Below are 22,528 nucleotides of genomic sequence, written 5' to 3'. Positions count from 1 at the left end.
AACAGAAATATATTGTGCTCCACACCAAAATAGATTCAATTCTGGTACCATACTTTATAATGATTTTACACGTAAATTATATCATGATGTTTACAGTCATTGCCGATTCAATGCTATCATAAATCAGTATGATACATTTTTATATTAACAATAAAATATAGAAAAAATAAACATGAAATAAAACTTTCGTGTTTAGAATCAGGTATGGTGACAATAATGATTGTGTGAAATTTCCAGGGACATACAAAACTGTTTATATGTTATGTATTAGTAATGCTGTTATCCATTTGCCTGCCGATGTAAAAATGAATAATGATTGTTTGATTCAAGTTGAATCGTTTAAATTTTAGGTCTTTATATTGACCATGAATTAACATGGAAATATCACAGATTATTTATCTAAGATGCTTTCAAGAAATACTGGGATTTTAGAAAAGCTAAAACATTTTTTCCCAAGTATATTTTGAAAAATGTATATTCAACGCTTATTTTACCCTATCTCTGTTACGGAATACTTCTTGCCTGGGGAAACTGGGCCAAATTATACATTGATAAAATTTACAAACTACAAAAACGGGCTATTCGTTCAGTTAATCTAGCCGATTATTATTGTCACACGAATTATTTCTTTTTTGAAAATAGACTCCTTAAGGTTGCTGACTTGTTTTTATACAACTTAGGCACATTTATGTTTCAGTTATTAGCCAACGGCTTGCCTGACGTATTTACTCATATGTTTCAGAAAAACTATGCCGTTTATGCTTACCCCACAAGACAAAGAGATTCATTTCAACTTCCACGTACTCGCACACTCCTTGCTCAAAAAACAATGGTTTTTACCGGACCTAAATTCTGGAATGATCTTCCCGCCGATTTAATCAATTGTTCTAGTATGTTTACATTAAAACAAAAATTGAAATCAATGTTAATATATGAATATAACCAGCCTGATTAGAATTTTTAAATGTTTTGTGCGCAGTATCCTCGTTCAATGTATATTTCTGGTTTATGCTCCCATTATATAATCACTGCATCCGTACCTGTATTAACATTTTGAACTCATTATGAAGTTGATTATAGATAATGTGCACGTAATACTTGTGTATCTATATGCCATATTTTCACTCAGTTCTTATTCTTTGGGTTCTTGGTGTGTTTTTTTTTTACTTTTACTTTTTCTTCTCTTTTATTTTTTCCCCTTTGTACTTTGATATTTTAGCTTTCATATCGTTTCTCCATTATTACTTTGTGTCCTGTCTCCATTGATCGCATGGCAAATTTACACCGGTATTTTTTCATGGAACCTGCGTTTACAAGCTTTGCTTTTGCGATTCCATCATATTTCACAAGTTATAGAGAATTGTCTTATGTACATTATGTATGCTGACACACTTTCTGTTCATGACCCGACTTGTAACATATTTTGTATCTTGCTTGGTTTGTATTCTTTTTTTGGATGTATTTTGATGTCAAGTGAAATATGAAAATAAACGTGCTGGAACTGTTTACTGTGTCTCGAGTGCAAGATCAGTGCAGTTTCAGTTATTCAATTCAAAGTGGTTGGGTTGTGGGACGTCTTCCGTCACAGCAGTGTGCGGATATGTAACGCACAGACTCATGATCTGTCAATAACAGTGTTACAATGCATAATCTGAATCGTCATCTGAATCACTGTTATTCATATCATTTGGGGGAAAAAATCACAAAATTATATTGCATCATATAGTTTTCAGAAGACAGTTTAATAGTGATCGTTGTCAACCAAAAAACATACACATAATAATGGTCATAATACACTCAGTTAAAAAAAAAGGAAACTAAACGCTTGTTCAAGTTAATATTTATCATAGAATATGTGACTCAATTATTGGTTTTTTACGTACCATGTAAAAGGTGATTTATTTGGATATTAACATGGTGGGTCATTGAAAGGGGAAACTATACGCATGAGTGAAAAGTGTTTTTCCCTTCCAAGGCACGAAAGTAAAATTGCAAATGGACCATTTCTCGTTCATGCGTATGTGGTCGTCAATATATAACAATGAGAACAAAAGACAAATTTAACACAATAAGAAGCACAGGTTAGATTGCAAAAATCACCCACTGATCTCTATAAAGTTTTTGCAGCCCCAAAGATAAAGAAAGGCAAAAATAATGAAAAACATGAAGAATTTTCTGTCAAATCCAAATCCAAATGACTTATGGGGGCAATATCAACAAAAAAAGATGTTATTTCAAATTAAGAAAAGTGAAAATAATATGTGGCTTTTGAATTTGTCTCATGAATTCTAAAATTCCTAAATTAAAAGAATGGAAAAGAGAAATTCCCTTCCATTTTATCACCCTCGCGGCTGTATGTTTGCCCTCCCCCTGTATCAGTCTTTTGAATTTGAGTTGACAAAACACCTCTTTTTCCCTCTTTAGTTTCCCACTTTGTTTCTGTTTGAGGATTTAAAGAGATACAAAAGAACAAAAACTAATTTTTGCTATTCATTCATGTCTCTTCTGCACTCGTCAAATATTCGTTTAATGGTCATGATCTTGTCTGCTATGTTGGTGAAGCAGCGACTGCAAGCATTGGGGGGGGGGGGGCATTTCATGAAGTTTTCGACAAAGTTGTCGGACAAATTTGCTTTTGGAACAGTCAATCAGATGCAAGGATTTCAGTACCTTGAAGCAGTTGGTCAGAAAAAAAATATCCAACCTTCATGAAATCCCCCCCCCCCCCCATGTCTGGAAGGTTACAGGACGTTCTGTTCATTAATAAGCGTCGAAATGGAAGAGTAATCTGAAATTGATTAACTTTGTTGACTTTGGATGTCCGTCTACCTGCTGTAGAGATCGAAAGATTTAATGTGTGACAATGTTTAAGACTATAATCAGGTATAACCGTATTTTTGCTTAAATGCTTAAACGTATTTTTTGCTAAAATTCACGTCATTCTCGGTTCGACATCAATAAAATAGATTAGAAGAACCGAATGGGAAGATTTTCATCACGATTGTACCTAAAATGAAAAGTTTATGGTATCACTTGCTTATTCCAAATAGTAATATTTGTAGCAAACTTAATATGAAAATTATCTGAGGCGATGAGACCATCAGAACTAAGCGCTCTTTCATTGGCCTTTTTACCAAATACATTTATAAAATGGCCGGTGATTTATTTACTATAAATCTTTTTCTACGTAACTTTATCTGTTTATCATTCCAAAGTTATAGCGCTTTTACAAGCATAAAAGAATGCAAGCTCTTCTTTTTTCCCTTTACTAAAGATTAAAAATACATATTCTTTTGATAACTGTGATTAGTAATTATATCGCCGCTGCACAACCCACGTCGACATGCAATTATTAAAATCCCATTAGGCCTATGGCTTTTTTCATTTTACTTCCAGCTTTGATGAAACCGCTCCTAGTCTATCTTTTCTTATTTTGTTCATCTGCGCAAACTGAACATGGTGTGTCATTGTGCGCAGTGAGACCAGGGAGGTGGCCCTGGTGAGACCAACACTCCAGTGTGTGAACAATACACTTTCTACAACAATAGCTCCCTACTATAGCATTACGTACGTACAAATGTACTCACATACATTTTGTAGTCGAGCGCTTTTTATCATCAACCACCTCTTGGGCCTATTGTGTTTTATAAGCTGCAACGATTCAAGTGGATCAGTGCGGAGAACGCCCGCTGCTGAATTCTATATTCCACCGGTGCTCGCAACCTGTCACTTCAAATAAAAGGGTTTCCAAAAGTCGGAGAGAACAGAGAGTCTTGGAGATTAAACGGAAATTGTGATAAGGTTTAGCTTTCTGGAGCCGTTCGGTAAGTACAGGCAAATGTTGTGTACGATATCTCAATTCATATGCACACTTTGCGTGTTATGATATATATTTTTACAATCAAACAAACAAGCAAACAGCTAAATGAAGAAACTGTCGTGAATGTCGTACTAAATGCTATTAGAGAGGTCTTTTAACATTGTAGGTCTTTCTCCTTCCTTGGGGAGCATCTCCATTTTCTGCATCTCAGAATACCAGAATTTTTACTTCATGTACATGTACTACAATAGTAGACAGTTCTGTATGTATTCTGTATGCATTTGAGATGTCGTCGGAGTTTTGATCGATACAGCCCCTAGAATGTTGGATGTACAGTGACGTATCTGATCTGTAAGTGACGGGGGCCATATGTCCCGACTGCTGCTTTCAATGGAAAACATGCCAACATTTAGAAGCTTCTCACATTACTGTCATATAATATGTTTATATATGATACTTCGTGCTATCTGCAGCTGGTTTTTTTTTTTTTCAAACAAATCCTAAGTGTTGTTATACGTAGCTGTTGAAAACTGTCGATAATTTCTTTCGTGTCATACGTGAATGTATGTGTTTTAGTGTGTATGTATGTTTCATTACATACTCGTGAAAGCAAATTACCATGCATTTACTGGGATATCGACCACAATGTGGCTCATTTTAGCATTTTCGATCTACTCATCACAACCGTGTTTCTCTGAAGTAAATCTGTATAGTATACCAAAATACACTATAAATATCTACTACACTGGGCCTTTGGATGGCATGCCCAAAAAATCTATAAGATAATTATGACCTGTCCTGAACATCAGTCAACAGTCAGCTCCTGAATTTAACGTTTACATTGTTAGAAAGGGGTTCTCCGTGGAGAGACGTATATATTAATCATCACTACCTGTGTGATATGCATCCAGTTTCATGAATTAATTGTACACCGGCAATTACGTACCATCAGTATACTTGCACAGTGGAGCCAGGCGCTATTGTTCTGCAAACACATTTTACTGTCGGGAACGGCGGTTGAATTCGTGATAAAAATAATGCGATAAGCACGGCGACAAGAGAGCGCCAACATTGACCAAAGAATTAATCACGACCAGTGGATATACACAAGTAATAATAGGACGAGTCTGCATGACGGGAGTAATGTGATGGTCACATGCATGGGTCCGGTCCATGAAGTCATCACATCAAAAAAATCTTTACATAAGCCCTATAAATCTGAGAATGACCAAAGTTGCTCATAATGTTGCCATGAGATACTTTCAAAGAGAAGTAAACTCCATTTTATAAAGTCTCTCATAAGTGTGTCTTGTGAGCGAAAGGTCTCTCATTTAAGATTTTAATGAAACGGACGAAGTGTAACAAACTCTGCTGTTTGGCAGCTCGTGCAAAACTCGACTATAGCTGATATTGCCAGTCACATGTTTGATGCATGTCCCTCGGTGGAGACAGGCAAAAGGAAACAAGTACTTCATTTATCAAACGAACAATTCAATTTCGTTATCGCATATTAGCGCATATTTTCAATCAATCGTTAGAAACGGGAGTGTTCCCCCGCGCATTTAAGCTTGCTAAAGTTATACCTGTACCAAAAAATAAGATTGTGAATGATATACGCAATTATCGTCATATCTCACTCTTATCCACTGTAGCAAAATTTTTCGAAAAAACAGTCCACTCGCGACTCCTTAGTTACTTGGATGAAGGCGAGCTGTTGACGGAACGCCAATCGGGTTTTAGACCCAGTCACTCAACTACAACGTGCTTAACAGAGATTAGTGATTTTTTTTGGTCTGATAACCTTGACAAAGGCAATGTGGTTGGGGCAATCTTTTTAGACCTAAAAAAGGTCTTCGATGTCATACCCCATGACCTGCTTTTGCTGAATTGTCCTACTTCGGCATAGATAAAACTGAACTAAAGTGGTTTGAATCTTACGTAATAGGGAGAGAGCAATGTGTTTCTTTTAAAGGCAAGAGATCCGAATTTCTCCCCGTTCATACAAGAGTCCCACAGGGTTCAGTACTAGGGCCATTGCTCTTTTGTATGTTCATCAATGATGTTCCTATATAGCTTAAACTTTAGTCCTGGGACTAAATTATCTCTTTATGCAGACGACACGGCAATATTTCACAATTGCAGGACGTGATGCTGATAAAGTACAGGAACAACTCCAAGCAGACACTCTACTCCTCAGTAAATGGTTTTCAGATAATGGTATGATTGTTAATTTAGAAAAAAAACGCAAGTCATGTTATTCAGACCTCGCCGAGGAAAACAGAGACATTCTTTTCAAATGTGTATGAATGGCTGGCCTTTGGAAACTGTCACGAGACTCAAACATTTTGGGGTAATCTTTGAACAAACTCTTGACTGGTCTCCCCACATCGATGAAGGAGTCATGAAAATTTCTCGTTCTATTGTGTGTATACGAAGAACCAAATCGTGTTTGACACGTAAAGTCCTGAATCAGCTGTATTTTTCTTTCATACTTCCACATACTGATACTGTTGTGCTGTATGGGGGTCACTAACAAAGACAGATTTAGATAGATTTCAACGATGTCAAAATAAGTATGCTCGTGTAGTACTGAATAAAGGTTATTACATGTCAGCGCAAGCTCTTACTCATGCTCTCAAATGGCAATCAGTTGAACGAAGAATCCAATATCATTACTGTGTCCTGGTATACAAATGGTTACACAATTTAGCCCCAACGTACATAGTCAAACTTGTGACCAAACGCCCTACTACTTATACCACTCGATATGCCCTTTCTTGCCAAATGCAATTATACCCAAACCCAGAACTGAATATAAGAAATTCTCCGCCACATATGCTGCAAGCAAATCATTTAATGAGTTACCCATTTTTTTATTCAAACAGCCTCCTCGTTGCAAACATTTAAGAATCGTGTACGCCAACATGAATCTCTTATTTGATATGAACCCTTTGCACCAGCTATGAATTATTCAGATGTATATTTTCTCTGCTCGTTTTATGTTCTTTCTTAGGTGTTTTATGTTCTTACGAACCGATTGTTCTTTAGCTATGTTCGTTTTGTTCTTGTTTTGTATTGTGTGTACATGTAATGTCACTTGAATGTAATGTATATCAACGCAGGGCTCCCTTGTAAAGCAGGCCTTTGCGGTACTGAATGGGACTACCCTGCTTTTAAAGAAGACTTAATAAAATAAAATAGATAAAATATTATAGCGATCCTTACCAGAGAATTCTGAAAGTATCTGTAAGAGATCATGGTCACGTGATAGTCGTGTGATTATGGAACATTATGGTTTTGGAAATAGCTTTGAATAAAGACGAATTATTGGGGGGGGGGGTTAAGAATTGGATGCTTGATCATTCGGTTTTACCGCTGAAGGTACAATACCAAGCTTTGGAACAATACGTTATCAACTTAATTAGGCATATATTCAAATATTGCTTTTTCGCTTACTTTTAGCATTTAAGAGACTGAAACTTAACATGTTTATAAACGAGAAATAAAGTTACCGTGTTTCCGCTTTCCGTGTTTCTTTCTTCCCCCTTCTTCCCTCCTGATGTCTCTCCTCTTCTTTAGATATCCAATATTACAACACGTACTGTTTTACAAAAAAAAAAAAAATCCATTTCACTTGAAGGGACGTCTTTCTAATCAAACTAATGTAATAGTTTTATTCCAGTGCAAGTCAGTTTATGGGAGCATTCTTTCATTTTATAAACTTAAAGATTATCAACACTGTACATACTATTGTTATTAGAAATCATAATTTCATCTTGCTTTTTTTCGCATCATATTATTATATCATTTTATTCATTGTTATATTCTTCATCTTCGTTTGCATATTTGTTACATTTACTTAACCATTCATTCATCAATATCTGTACATCGTGGAAAAGTTATTTTCTTACTTATTTTTCAGTGTTTTTGTATTTCCCGAATAGAAAGTATAAATAAACTTGTACCTCTAGATTTCATTCAGCAACTATTAGTATCATCAGTGGTCGTCTTTCAAACTAGCCTGAGTGCAAAGTCGCGAGGATACGTAAATCATCTGAGGGATGAGGGCGACACATCAAACATGGCAAGAGAGTCCCGAACTCTTTGCCACTATAGGTGGCCAGAAAACTTTAACAAAGCGTTGAGTTTAACATTGTGTGTGTGGCTCAATACTGCTTGACAATATTGGCCTTCAATTCGCTGTGTTGTGCGTTGAATCCGTATAACCTACTTGGGACTGCTGGACGTCTCAAAACTCAATTGCTATTGTACGACAGAATCTTGTTTTTTGCTCAAGCGGGGTTATGGAACGATTGGGAAACGCTGGGAAAAATACCCTTGTGTCTCGCGGCTTTTGTTTCCAGATCCTATCGGAATTACTCTAAGACGTTTATTGTGGAAGCGCAACGATTCGTTTTAACAATAATCGATAAGTTTGGTAGGAGCATGGTACAGTCGTCAAGTTATTATCAATAGTGACATACGGCTGATGTTCCCTTGCGTAATACAACAACAATCAGACACGACAGACTACATAGTACTATGCTATTCCCCTCCAGTCCTTTTAAGATTTATCTTTCACTTTGATTGGATGTATCATTTTCCTCTCTGCTTTCCTTCTCCGATAGCCAGTAACATTAATTCCATTTATGGTCGTTCTATTAATTTGGAAGACAAACCTTCTGATACAGGGCCGGCGGAGCGTTTTCATGGCAGGAACTAACAAGCAAAAAACAAACAAAAACAAAAACAAAAAAACAAAAAGGTCCTCCGCTTCCAGCTTCCACTTCCGGGTTTCTTCAGCTTTGTAAATACAAGCATATTATCTCCCCTTCCATTTCCGGGTTTATGGTCATCAGCTCATCTTTATCCTTCCACTTCCGGGTTTCAGAATGAAGCATTTAGCACCATCATCGGATGACTGCAAAGCTTGTCGGGTTATTTCTCCATCAAACGATAGAGCCTTCTTCTAATATGATTGCTGCTACTGCTGTTGTTGGTGGTGGTGGCGGTGTTGCTGTTGTTGATGTTGATGGTTTGCCCGTATTATTCGTTTTGTCCCAAGAGTCAGATGTGCTCCTTGAAATCAAGCATGGCATTTCACAATCAAGGACCGTAATAAATTGCAATCTTTATTTGATATATCAGTAGTTTTTCCATGTTTGGAAATGCGATTGATTGCTTGGTTTTACTGGTGTGGATGTCCGAACTGATAATCACAGCTACGGTGTGAAATCTTTTTTTTTTTCTCAGCGCCATCTGATGTTTAGGCTTCGAAGTAAGTTACAAATCATATCAACAAATTGAGAGGACGAAGAATATTTTGATAAACTTTCCTGGCACAGAGCAGTAGCTACAAGATGATGCTGAGGGATGAAAAAAAGAAACCGTCTCAAAGCGCATTATAATCACTTTCCTTGTCGCTTGTGCAGGCCCGGTGGTCGTGTACACACATCCTTAAACGTGTAATCCCTTTCTTAAAATAGCGAACCAGCGCCTGTTGCGGACCTTTTCTTCTTCTTCTTCTTCTGAATAACTAAGATGGATAATACCAGGAAAGTGAGACGTTCACCTCCCTGATAAAACCTCATTCCTGCATTTCGGCATGCTTCGCTTCATTTCGCGCCATTCCCTCTCCTTTCACCTCTGTATCACACTATTATTATGTTATGTAAGTTGTTGTGCAAAGCAAAAACAAAGCGATGATGGGCATGCAGACATAGCATGAGTAGCCGACTAAAAATCTTAGAAGTCTCAGGTTTTAAGAGGAGCAAAGGCAGTTATTTTGGGGTTGATATAGGCCTACATGTACTAAAGGTAATCATACTTTTCTCAATCGTTGCCACCTTGTCTTGTCGGTGACCTCGCTACAGACATGTTGTATAGTAGTCATGGTAGTTGGTGATGCTTACTAGACCCATCGCGTGAATCCCTTACGAAAAAGTCCTGTGGTACTCCTGTGGTAATTAGAGAAGAATGAAACGAGGAATAAAAGTTGCTTTAGGAGTTGATAATGTTGATTCATTATGTCTGGGGTTTTTTTTTCTGTGTGTGTGTGTGTGTGTGTGTTTACCTCAGAGTTAGATGATCTAATTAGGACTCTCTAAAAAAATGTTATGAGCGGCGTGAAGAAAAAAAATGATCTCTCTCTTCGATTCTAAATTTTATATTGTGCTGCGTTTTTCGTCATCTCAAATGATTGAATATATGAATCATAGCTCTTTATCATGCTATTTTTTCTCTCTATGTTTCTATGTTCCTCCGTCACCTTCCTAGTATACAGCTTAGATTGCCCTGCAGCTTTCAGCATTTTTCTTTGATAGGCATACATACACACACACACACACACACACACACACACACACATACATACACACACACATACGCGCACACACATATATATACATATATATATTTATTTATGTATGTAAATATATATATTTATTTATATGTGTATGTATATATATCTATTTATATATGTATATATATATATATATATATATATATATATTGTAAAGAAACTATGAGGACAAAATTATTTATAATGGCTGTTCATCACAAGGAAGTCGTGAATGATAGTACCTCCATTTTAAGTTGGGAAATGTTAGAAAACAAATTGTTGTTTTGTTTGTTTTTATCGCAGGCATGATCTGAGAATGAAAACAACTAACATCAACTCTAAAGACGATGACGTAGGGAAGCATCATCTCATGGCTGACAAGCCTCGAACCGACTCGCTGTCCGAGACCGTGACGGATTTCGGCAACGCGACCACTATCCACGGCCTCCAGTACATCGTCAACGGGGGACACGTCGTCTTTCGATTATGCTGGATCCTCATTTGCGTTGCATTTCTGACCATATTCATCCTGCAAGGCTCGGAGATCTTCAGAGACTTTTCGAAGAACCCGTACTCGACGAAGATTGACATCGTCAGCCAGTCACGACTGGTCTTTCCGGCGGTGACGGTCTGCAACGCAAACCAACTGCGCAGATCACAAATCATCAACACGAGGTTCGAAGGCCTTATCGAGGTTGACGGCGGTGTGTCCGGAGCGGACTACGACTACTCCTGGTGGTTTTCCTCCAATTTTTTCAATGGCTACGGATCCTCGTCATCGTCTTCTCAATCACAACAATCCTCCTCGACATCGTCTACCAATGGAAATCGTAAGAAGAGGAGTATGAACTCTATGCATCGTGCTCGTCTTTCGGAGATTGAGAAGGATCCGCTGGGATATCAGTCAGGAGGCAAGAGAGAAAAGAGAGATACTGCGAAAAAACTCGCCGAGCTCGCGAGGTCCAAGCGAAGCCAGCCTTCTCCAGACGCCTTTTCGTGGTACATCTCCAACGAGGACGTCGACTTCGAATACGAAAGTGAGAACTGGGGCTCGTTGACGGACGAAAACGATTGGCGTGGCTTCTACTCGCATTCTGTGGCAGATGATTTCAGCGATTTCTTCGATGTCGTCAATCCAACGCAGCAAGAAATTCGGAACTACGGACATCAGCTTCAAGACTTTGTGATACAATGTACCTTTGATCAGCGGCAGTGCAATATTACGTATGTTTAACTTTCTTAATATTTCATTATTATCTTATCAATTTCTTATTATCAAAGTGCAATTTTTATGTACTTATGCTTTAGGAAGATGCTTCCAAAAATGTTTAATGAACTATTTTCAAATGAGTGATAATAGAAGATATGATATGAGAATCAAAGATAGATTTACATTGCCTTATGCCAGAACTATGCCATCATATAATTCTATATTTTTTAATGGACCCAAAATTTGGAATGCTATTCCGGTCGAAATAAGACAGAGTTCATCGTTGAATGTGTTTAAAAGAAAATTAAGATTGCATGTTTTAAATCAGTATGCTGAAATGGTTTGATAAACTTTTTTCTTGTAAAATATGTCAGTGTGTGTATGTGTGTGTGCGCGTATGTATGTGTGTATTAACTCATAAAGAAATGTATTCATTCGATACTTTAATATCTTATGAATGAAATAGTATGGGGACAGGACTTTTATATAAGGCATAGCCTTTCTGTCTGTCTCCGAACACTTTCAAATGTATTTTATTTTCGTATTGATGCTTATTGTGATCATTTTTTTCTTGTTATCATGGTGTTGTCAATTTTCTGTATTCTCCTGTTTGTTTTTTTGTTTTTTACTGAAAGTGTTGAATAAATCTGAATCTGAATCTGAATCTGAATCTTAATGTCTATCGCAATTACCCCCTGGGCAATTACTCCAGACCCTAAACGCTTCCCCTGAGCCTAACCCTAATCCTAAATCTTGAACCTAAACCTAACCCTAAAACCAACCCTAACCCTAATCTTTATGCTAACCTTATCACTAACCAATATTCAGCCGGGTTGGGGCGGTAATTGCCCTGATACGCTCCAATTTAATGAATGTCTTTCTTCCACTGCTTTTGTTTCTCTAAACAGAACAAACACGACGTGTCTAAAATCATACAGACATAATTTGCTAACATTTAGTGGGAGTATTCGAATATAGATCAAATTCTGTTAAGAGAGAAACATGTCTGAATCGAAATCTGGTAACAAAGTCAGCGACATCATTGAGCTTGGATGTGTGTCAACTTCGTCGCCTTACTTAGCCAATTCATTTTTTCATCATTATTCTTTGACACCAAATTTAAAAAGATAAGCTGTGAGACCTCTTAAGTCTGGCAATCTGCGGTCCTTGTTTTTTTTTTTCGATCTGAGTAATTTGTATTTCCCTCTGTTGTTGTAGATGTTGTTTTGTTGTCTGTTGTCGTGATGTTATATATATATATTTTTTTTAATCTGAGTTTGATAATTTCTTTTGATTTTTTTTTTTTTTTTTTGGGGGGGGGTCATGGATTAAGTGTTCTTAAAGGTGGACACCGAAATCTGTGGTTCCAGTTTGTAACAAAAAATTGATTACATAATTTATAATGATCAAAGTCTACGATTACATTACTGATTGATTAGGCGATTCTGTATTGATAGATTTACAATTTCTCTTTTTAGACATGAGTTCATCACGTGGCAAAATCGGTACTTCGGAAACTGCTTCACGTTCAACTCGGCGCTAGCCGGTGAGGAAGCGAGAATGACGGGAAAAACCGGAGCACTGCACGGTGAGCAAGCTGATTTATACCTCTGATGTCGTGTGTTTTGTTCAGTGTGTGTTGGGAACGTTCCAAGGGAGGGGACTTTTTAGGTGAACGTTATCATACGTGGTGTATAATAGTGTGTCTATAATAGTACGGCTACTGCTCGTGACCATTTTAATCATTAACATCATCATTATCACTCACTTTCACAGTTAGAACAGTAATGTTGTTATTACACCATGCATTCAGAGAAGTGGCCAAATTATATATCCGCACTGCGCACATTTGTTTTGACAATGACATTAACAATAGATAATCAGACTACATCATGCTAAATTATATGTACATAATACATATAGGTGAGAGAAAGGATGAGACGATAGACGTAGCTTGAATCCTCACAGTTTGATTTTTATTCTCAAGCTTTCGGTCCCTGCCCTTTATCAAGAGATGTGATGTACAATTCACCTTTGGGCTGGTTGCAAGCCGGCAATCAGTTGGCAACAGGTTGTGGGAAACATTTAGTGATGATGGTTGGAGGTAGGCGTGCTGGAGAGTTAGGTGTGTGTGTGCTTAGATGGGCTTGCAACAAGCCCAAACGGGAATTGTACATCACATCTCTTGATAGAGGGCAGGGCCCGAAAGCTTGAGAATAAAAATCAAACTGTGAGGATCCAAGCTACGTCTATCGTCTCATCCTTTCTCTCACCTACACACTACTAAGATTCGACGACCCAGGGGTTTTACTGAAAACACACCTTTCTCACTCTATATAAATAGTGAGGGAAATTGGTCTCGACTTCAACGTGCACGATATCCCATGTTTTGTTTTAAGATTTTTTTTTTTAATTGTTATATGCTGGATTCTTTATTTGATATATATTTTTGTTTTCTGTTCGCCATTTTCTTCTTTGTTGACATGATTAAACATGTATATGCATGTATATATATCTTTTCATTTTTGAAGCGCCATGAGCACTGAAAAGTGGACCTGTGCGCTATACAAGTAGCCATTATTATTATTATTATTATTATTATTATTATTATTATTATCATTATTATTATTATCATTATTATTATTATTATTATTATTAAATGGGGTGTGAGACGAACGTTGCTCTCAATTTTCGCTCTTTCTATATCTTTATTTCTTATTTATAAAGGGAGGAAGAATTGAAAGCCACGTTCGCGTCACACCATTCCCATTATGGCCTATTATAATACAATATCATTATGTCATGGGTATATAATACACAATATAATGTGTAAATTTATCATATTTTGATACGGTGCGTTTGGAAAACTTCGTGAAACTTTCACTGAGGGAAGTTGACGTTATTGTGTCTATCGACTGTTTACCGGTTATAGCATACCAACCTTTGTTTCACAAGGGCTTGGATTAGTTTCACGTTTCTAAGCAACAGCCTAATGCTCTTACAGCTTTGTGCAACAGGACAATGTTTACAAACGTCAGGGAAGTGCGTATGAGCACCGTGGGTCTGCTCAATTCGCTACATGTGCAGCAATGTGAAGTGGACCCATTTTCGAGCGTGTATGTGGTATTTCTTCGCAGGTGGAGAGTTGACCCAGACAACGAGCAAACGAACCAAATCAAATAGAAAACGTCCATTCTGGACGAGTTGCTTGTGTAACGGAATGTTACGGATCTGCGGAGACAGCTCTTACAAATCCCATTTACTATAAGGCTGATTCATATATTGTTTTGCTGAGGAACCACGCTTGCTTTCAGTCAAGCCTTGGGCAAGGTGTCGCGGAGTTTCTGTTCATCTTCGGTTAACACGAAATCTATACCACATGGGTATAGAAAAGATGTTATTGCTACAATACCATTATCGATACTTCAAGCATTTGTACAATGAGACTCAATGCGATATGACTCATATGAAATTTTTCTGAAACAATCATACAATTAAGGTTTTTTTTTTGTCCGAAGAATATTTCTTTACCTCCTGGAAATAAGTCATGTATGCCCCAAACATGATTTTAAATATAAGAATGTTTCTCCCACATGCCACTAGACAAATCTGGGCAATCTCAGAGTGTTTCATTATGTATAAATGTTCGTTATTCGGGAGTGTGGTGTCCCAATTGGCTGTTTCTTATGCTGTAAATTGTTAGTGATAAACTTCATCGATAAAATGCATTGCTTTCTGTCTTTCTCTTGTAGAATATACTGATATATGTCTTGTACATCCACATTTATGTTTCTCCATGTGTGTGTTTATAGTTTACATTGTTCATGATAAAGAGTGATGAATGAATTTGAAACTGAAATTGAACAAGTTAATTATTTTCTTGTTTTTTTTAAGGGGGAGATGTAGGGCTAGTCTTAGGTTGTTTCTGCTTTGTCATTATCATTATTTTTAGGTGTGTTTGCGTCATCAATTATTCGTATTCATTTTCCAGAAAGGGTTAAGGGACCTATAATATATTTCTACTTCTTTATTTTGTGCGAAATTGTCAACATGAAAATTGTATTCTAATTCCACTGCCTGAAGAAGCAACAGACCGGTGCGTGTATTTGTTCGTTTGATTACAAAGCTTGTTACTCTTGCAAAGGAGTAACAAGAGTATCGGCCTGTATACAAAAAGTTAGATGAGATTAAAGCTCTCCTATTTTCATTCCATCGTATTCTACCAATCCTCTCACTAAAGGACTTCACCTGACACTTTTCGTTGAGCAACCGGAGTATTTGGGAATCCTTGCGCCACAGACAGGGGCGAAAATCACGGTCCACGACCCCGCGGCTATGCCCTTCCCCGAGGACGAGTCCGTGGACCTGCCCACGGGCATGGCAACTTCTATCGGTGTCCGCCAAGTGAGTATACATCAGGATCCTCGTGACTGGTCTCATGATTCATGCGAGAAGGTATCACGTTTTGCCAATATGAAAGAATCGAGAATATTATGATGAGAAGGATATCATTTGTTAGCCTTTGAATTCATTCAAAAATAGTTAAAGTTGTTTGCAAGCATGAAAACCTCCTTTATCAACGTTCTACTTCAATCGTGAATTTTGAAATCTGTCACATTCATAAAATATATCTTGAGGTACAATTCATGTATCTTGCCTTACATAAACATACATCTGTGTAGGAGAACATACAACGTCTTGGGGGGAAATACGGGAACTGCACCACTGACGGCCGGAACACGAACTTCAGCTCGAGTTCGTTATACCAGTACTCCTCTGCAGCATGCAGAAAACAGTGTTTCCAACTTCACCTCAACAGCTTCTGCGACTGTGTGGACAACCCACTGCTGCTGGCCAACCTGAGTAATACGTGTAGTGTGCTCAACGAAACACAGCGTAAGATAACCGGCATAATTATTATTTATACACAAATACAGCGTCAAGTAAAGTCTTATTAATGATGAAAATGTTGGAAGTAGGAGCAGCAGCAGCCATTTTGCAGCGGCAGCAGCAGTAGCAGCAGTAGTAGTAGTAGTAGTAACAGTGGTAGGACTGGTGGCAGTAAATTGAAGACCTGAATATAAGAACGACCCAAGTCCAATTTTTGGCCAAATTCAGTTTGACGTGGGAAATTGTAGCTTATGCATGGACTCATCTTGTGTTTAAATGATAAATCCTAATTACCCCCGGAAGTGCCTGAAACGAATGAGTTAAATCTTATATTAATGCTAGAATGAAGGACTTGGGTCATTCTTACATTCATATTATAGCGCCCTCTATCATCCTTCTCTTATCTCTATAGCAGAATATCATGTATATGAATCAAAGAACGACCCAAGTCCATATGATTCAAAGAACGACCCAAGGCCATCACACAAAATGGCCTCTGCACAATTAATGTAAATGTTAATTGTCATAATAATATATGTTCTAATTTGTATATTATAATGTTGCCTTTCCATCACAGTTAATTAGAATATTTTTGGAAAAATGATAAAGATATGAAGTTTTTTTTAAGTTTACTCGAAAATTGTCTTCCATGGACTTGGGTCGTTCTTATATTCATATACTCAATTGCTAAGGTAATAGCAGATATCGGCTTGGCAGTGTTAGCTGTAGCAATATGAGTAACAGTGAAAGTAGCAGAGTGGTAACAGCAGCAGCAGCAGCGGCACGACTGTTAATTTATATAATTGTCTGTCATGGCATATCTTTATAAGGGAGAGTGATTGAATTATGATCAGGGAATGGGACTGACGAAAATACCAGCAGATTAATGTTATTTCCCTGATAGAATCTATCACGAACTTCAGTATTTTTGTTACATATACCCATGGTATCAGTATGGTAGGTATTTGTACTATACCTGCACCTGAACCGATACAGGTCAATGAAGACATGGGCTTCACTTTTCCAACTTCTTTGAAATTCAATGAATTACAATAAATAATGAACCAGTAATTATGCATTATTTTGTTTACTCTATCATGTGTATAATGATTGTATAATTGTAAAAATCATTGAGAACTGTATTTTATGAATGTATCTATGCATGTTAGATTATGAACTGCACAAATGCTAACAGAAATAATTTCCTATATTGGACAATGAAAATGAAATCTGATCTGATCCGCATTGCTTCCCGACAGAATGGTGCAGACAGTATATTGCCGAACGATATCTCGACGACGCCCTCACGTGTTCGTGTCCATCGCCGTGCAGGTAAAGAGAACTGTGAAGCTACATTCCTTCGTATTATTTGGTCAGAGAAAATGAATCTTTTCGTCAAGCCTCGTAACTCCTTATTCCAAACGAGCATGTGTGGCCTTAACCCCTTTAGACGCATGCGTGGATTAACAGGGCCAATGTTTGAGGAAAATGAAGCCCAAATGTGGATCGAGGGAATGCAGCACTATTAGTAGAACACATCAGCGAAGTTTGAGGAAAATTATTGCACAGTCTGTTGAAAGTTATAAATTGTTGTAGTTTCGGTAACACCATCGGTGGATGGGACCACAAGATTTTTTTAATTCTTTTTTTTTATGACGCCATGCATGAACAACGGTATAAAGAAATTATGAAGAAAATTCAATAAATATTTCCACTTTTCATGCATAATGAAAGAGCACTTTCAGAAAGCAGGGGAAATAATATCACCCTGAACGTATGTCAGTAACAATTCACTTGAGGGATAACTTTTCATTAAACAATGACATTTTGAGAAATGTTCTTTATATTATCATTTATATCGTTGTCCTGTAGGGATGTCATTAACTGTTCTGGTAATCTCATCCAGGGATAGCGGCAACTATAGAAACTTTCCATATTCATAGCTTTTTCAACGGATTATCCGGTTTTCCTCACCTCAAACTTCGCTGGTGTGTTCTATTGATATTGCTGCATTCACTCATTCTGCATGTGTATTTCAGTTTCATTTTCCTTCAAAGACGGTTGAAGATAGAGGAGGCGTATTAGTTTTCCCTGCCCACATTCGTTTGCATTTCGTGGTAATAGATCAAACACCAACGGGGGTCATGAAATGCTTAGTCCACCCATATCACTAGATGATATATAATTATATCACTAAAGAGCAATATAGCTTTATCCCATTTTTACCATTACAAATCGAACATTAGGTCATTTTATTGATTTATTGGGTTTCATAGGCTGTAGAAATCATGAAGCCATTTCATTAAACAAACACATTAATCTAAAACTTATTTATCTACCGTTATTGTAATGCAACCGATATTAACAGGAACGCTAACGACTGTCACTACACCGCCGTTTCATTTTGATCATCTTTATATTTTTGACACAATGTTAAACAGTCTGTTCTCTCCTACGCAGAGCAGATAACTTTTAATTCTACAGTACATTTCATTTTTAAAACTCAGAATTATCCAAGTGTATATGCATTCTAAGTTTTATTTCTTAACAGAATATCAAAATATTGATATATACTGTTGGTGCACGTAATGAAAAAAAAAGTGAAAGGCTCGATTACAGCCGTAATTATAATCACCACCAGTGAACAGATAATCAAATATTTTCTTTTGCTTGATTTGTCAAAAGAAAACGAACACGCCAAATGAAGCAAATGTTGTTTTCGTCACTTCCGTCGAGTTGAGTGGTCGCACGACCATTGTATAAGTGTCTCAAAAGATTGTGTGATATGGAAGTTTTATTAATTTATTCATTAACAGTGAGACCAAGTATTTGAAGACAATCTCTGCCATGGGATGGCCCTCGGAAAGATACGAGGTAAGGATGGATGTCTAGTGTATCTCTATTTCCTAATCAATTTCTGTGCCGTCGATCTTTATTGCTAAAAGCAACAGACTTATTATCAAGACATCTGGACTGGAAAATTCAGCATTGGACATTGGAGGTAGACATCGGTACAAATGAAACATTGAGTTCGTTGTTTTATTGATTTTTTGTGTGTACTTGATGAAAAGTGGGACATGTAATCATTATCTGTATCATTCTTATGTTATGTACATACATGCGCATCACCCCAAATTACGGAGGTCATAAAAGACAAGCCTATACTGTATTGAAACCTTTCCTTAAGCCTGCCTGTCTTGGCGCAATAAAGTGTTTCGGTATCTGGTGTATACTTGTTGATGGATCCACACACATAATCTGTTCATTGGTAGACTTATTGATTTATTGCTGTGTGGATCAATATTGGTTCATTCAATCATTCTTTGATTGATTAGATAATCAATGCATTTATTCATTCGTGCGTTCATTCATTCATTCATTCATTCATTCATTCATTATTCATTCACGTACTCGACCCTATAGCCGCGTGAAAAAAAAAAGAAATGTGTAATAAAGCAAAATTCTTGATAGCTTGTTTTCGTCAACCAGTTTGAAGATAACATTCGTTGGCGTAGTGATGCTGGTCAAATATTGTTTCTGCAGAGGTGGCGAATCTGATGTAAAGATCGTGATGAATAACGTCTGAAGGTTTGGTTCTGTTTTAGGTATCGTCCAATATTTGTTTTCCCCACGCAGGAACACCTTGCCAGCAGACTTCCAGCCGGCTCCACGGCAGCTCGTCTGTTTAACAACAGCGCCCTGGCCAGGTATGTTACCTTACAGTCACCCGATACAGCCACAGTCATCGGGGGCTAAAGTTACGTCTGGCTGATGATCGGGACTATATCAGTATATGGCACGACATTCTCTGTTTTGATAGACATTGAATTTTATCTCTCGTAATTACCATAGTGCTGTGACTGAATGGGGGTGTTCCTGAGCCAAGTTTATGAATTCGCTGCACAGATTTTGAAAATGGCAAAAGAAAAAGACATAAAAGCAAACAAATGAACAAACACAGAAATTAAACGCAGAGATTAATCATGAATTACTATGATTATGAAATTTTCTTGGCAATAAAATAGGATTTCTTTGATGGCAGATTGTAAATCGTGGCGATATCAACGAAGAGGTGGAGAATAAGTGAAAGCGAAGGGTATCTTGACGCTTATACTTCTTTGTCTCCATTAATCTTTCAGGAAGAATTTCATTAGAGTGAAAGTCTACTACGAAGAACTGAATTACGAACGGGTGGAACAGATACCCGTATATACGGTGAGTTGGATGAGAACAAGGAAACCATGGAGTATTTTTTGGTCACTCAGATCATTTCAGGAAAATATCTTTTAGAAGGGCTGTATAAGCTCTTAATGATATGGAAAATAAAAGAGAAAATGCATTCCCCTAACGTCGTCTGTTTGAATAATTTCATATCTTCAACCCAGTTAGAGGGACATAGAAATTTCAGTTTTACGCCTTTTATTCCATAATCCCAACAGCGAAAGTGTGAGAACTCCCTCATTGATACGACACCCTTAGCTTATTTCTCTCAATAAAGTTCTATCTTTTTTTTTCTTTCTCTAAAATAGCGCGAGTACCACCAATGACAATAAAGAAATTGCACCCACACGGACAGACAGCCAAACACACACACACACACACACACACACGCACGCCACCATCACCACCACCTCCATTCCACCACGTACCACCAGCTGACCACCATGACCCACCATCACCATCACCATCACCACCACCATCATCAGTACCATCACCAACACCACCCCATCACAACCATCACCATCATCACAACCACCATCACCACTACCACCACCACTACCACCACCACACCACCATCACAACTACCACCCCATTGCAACCACCACCCCATTACAACCTCCACCGCCATCACCACCATCACCACCACCACCACCCTATCACCACCACCATCACCACCATCACCACAACCACCACCATCACCACCACTACCATCACCACCATCATCACCACCACCACCATCACCATCGCCACCGTCACCTGTTTTCCTCGTAACAAAGTCCCCTCTTTCTCTCTATAATTTTCTGAGATAGCGACATTACCACCAATAACAACAACAAAACTGAACACATACACGCCAACACACGCACACTCACTCACTCGAACACACAAGCGATAGGAACCAAAGCATGAGATTATTTTATGATGTCGATTCGGCTATAACATGGTTGATTTGTTTACTTGCCATCGATTGAAATCATGTCGACAATACAGCTTCTTATACAAATGACTTTTCATTTCTAACTAATAACAGCTAGCGAGTCTGCTCGGCAGCGTCGGCGGTCTAATGGGTCTTTACATCGGCATGTCTTTCATCAGCGTCTTCGAAGTTATGTTCCTCATCCTGAGGGTTGGCAAGATCGTCATGAAGAAGGTTTGCTGCCCGAACGCCGTTCATCCGATTAAAACATGAGGAGGGTGAACTGGTTATCACTGCTCTTATTCATATTAAAAAGCTGAAAACAAAGTACTGAGTCCATTCCTAATAAACACTTGAGATTATCATAATGTCAGTGTACTTTCTTTTGGTAAAGTATATAGCGTTATCAATGTCGTCGGTCTTTCAGTATTACTTGACAAGTATAGTGAAATCTAAATGACAGCATTATGTATACGGTTTTTCAGTTCGTTCTACCACGACGACTGCTTATCTATCGGGTATGGTAAGATATGCTTGGAAAAATGTTTTGTTTATGACCCATTTGTCATCTTGCCAAGGCACTTCAGAAAAAAAAGATGGTCTTTTACTTAAAAAACAGACACACACAAGAAACAAAAGACACCTTGAGTACACAGTACAACGCGTCTAATTTCAGCTAATTAATCTTGTGTCGTTGTATATGATTTGCATGGAGTTTGACACATTCTTTCAAGATCTGTATAATATATCAATATTATTTACAATGTATCATATTTTCATGTGATGAAAAAAGACTGCAAATTATAGGATTTATAGTTAGTAGGACCTATTCCCATTACTTTCTTTCTTTTTTTTTTACTTCAGTCTTTTAAGCTTGTGTTTTTGTAAATATGTTAATATTCATTTTGGCCGAGGGCAAGCTGTGCATAGAAAGATTATTTGTAGAATAAATCTATAAAGAATACAATGCGTGTAATTTAAGATATGTATAGAAAAAGCTGATATGAAACAATACACTGCTTCTGATCGATATCAATATCCCCCCCCCCCCAAAAAAAAAAAAAAAATATTGCCTGCTTACTATATGTGTGGCATTTACTGTGTTCATGAGAGTGGTTCGATGTTCATATC

At 37.5% G+C, this 22,528-nt stretch overlaps 1 protein-coding gene across 1 annotated transcript; it reads left to right on the top strand.

Annotated features, from left to right (window-relative positions):
* Nucleotides 1-10,530: 10,530 nt before the first annotated feature.
* On the top strand, nt 10,531-21,670 carry LOC139739363 (epithelial sodium channel subunit alpha-like). The gene is made up of 10 exons (XM_071649982.1): nt 10,531-10,940; nt 11,121-11,384; nt 12,849-12,958; nt 15,611-15,774; nt 16,053-16,266; nt 17,520-17,592; nt 19,077-19,134; nt 19,897-19,967; nt 20,400-20,479; nt 21,516-21,670. The coding sequence occupies exons 1-10, from the start codon at nt 10,531-10,533 to the stop codon at nt 21,668-21,670; spliced, it is 1,599 nt and encodes a 532-aa protein (XP_071506083.1).
* Nucleotides 21,671-22,528: the final 858 nt, after the last annotated feature.

This window comes from Diadema antillarum, unplaced genomic scaffold (assembly GCF_040938485.1).
Source record: "Diadema antillarum isolate AM-2024a unplaced genomic scaffold, OU_Dant_1.0 seq00000798_RagTag, whole genome shotgun sequence".
NCBI classification, from domain to species: Eukaryota; Metazoa; Echinodermata; class Echinoidea; order Diadematoida; family Diadematidae; genus Diadema; species Diadema antillarum.
This window is presented reverse-complemented; position numbering and strand designations above follow the sequence as displayed.

Coding starts and splice junctions, on each gene's coding strand:
- LOC139739363 (XM_071649982.1), top strand. CDS start 10,531: ATGGCTGACAAGCCTCGAACCGACTCGCTGTCCGAGACCGTGACGGAT. Junction 16,267..17,519: donor TGTGCTCAACGAAACACAGC/GTAAGATAACCG, acceptor GCTTCCCGACAG/AATGGTGCAGACAGTATATT. Junction 20,480..21,515: donor GATACCCGTATATACGGTGA/GTTGGATGAGAA, acceptor AATAACAGCTAG/CGAGTCTGCTCGGCAGCGTC.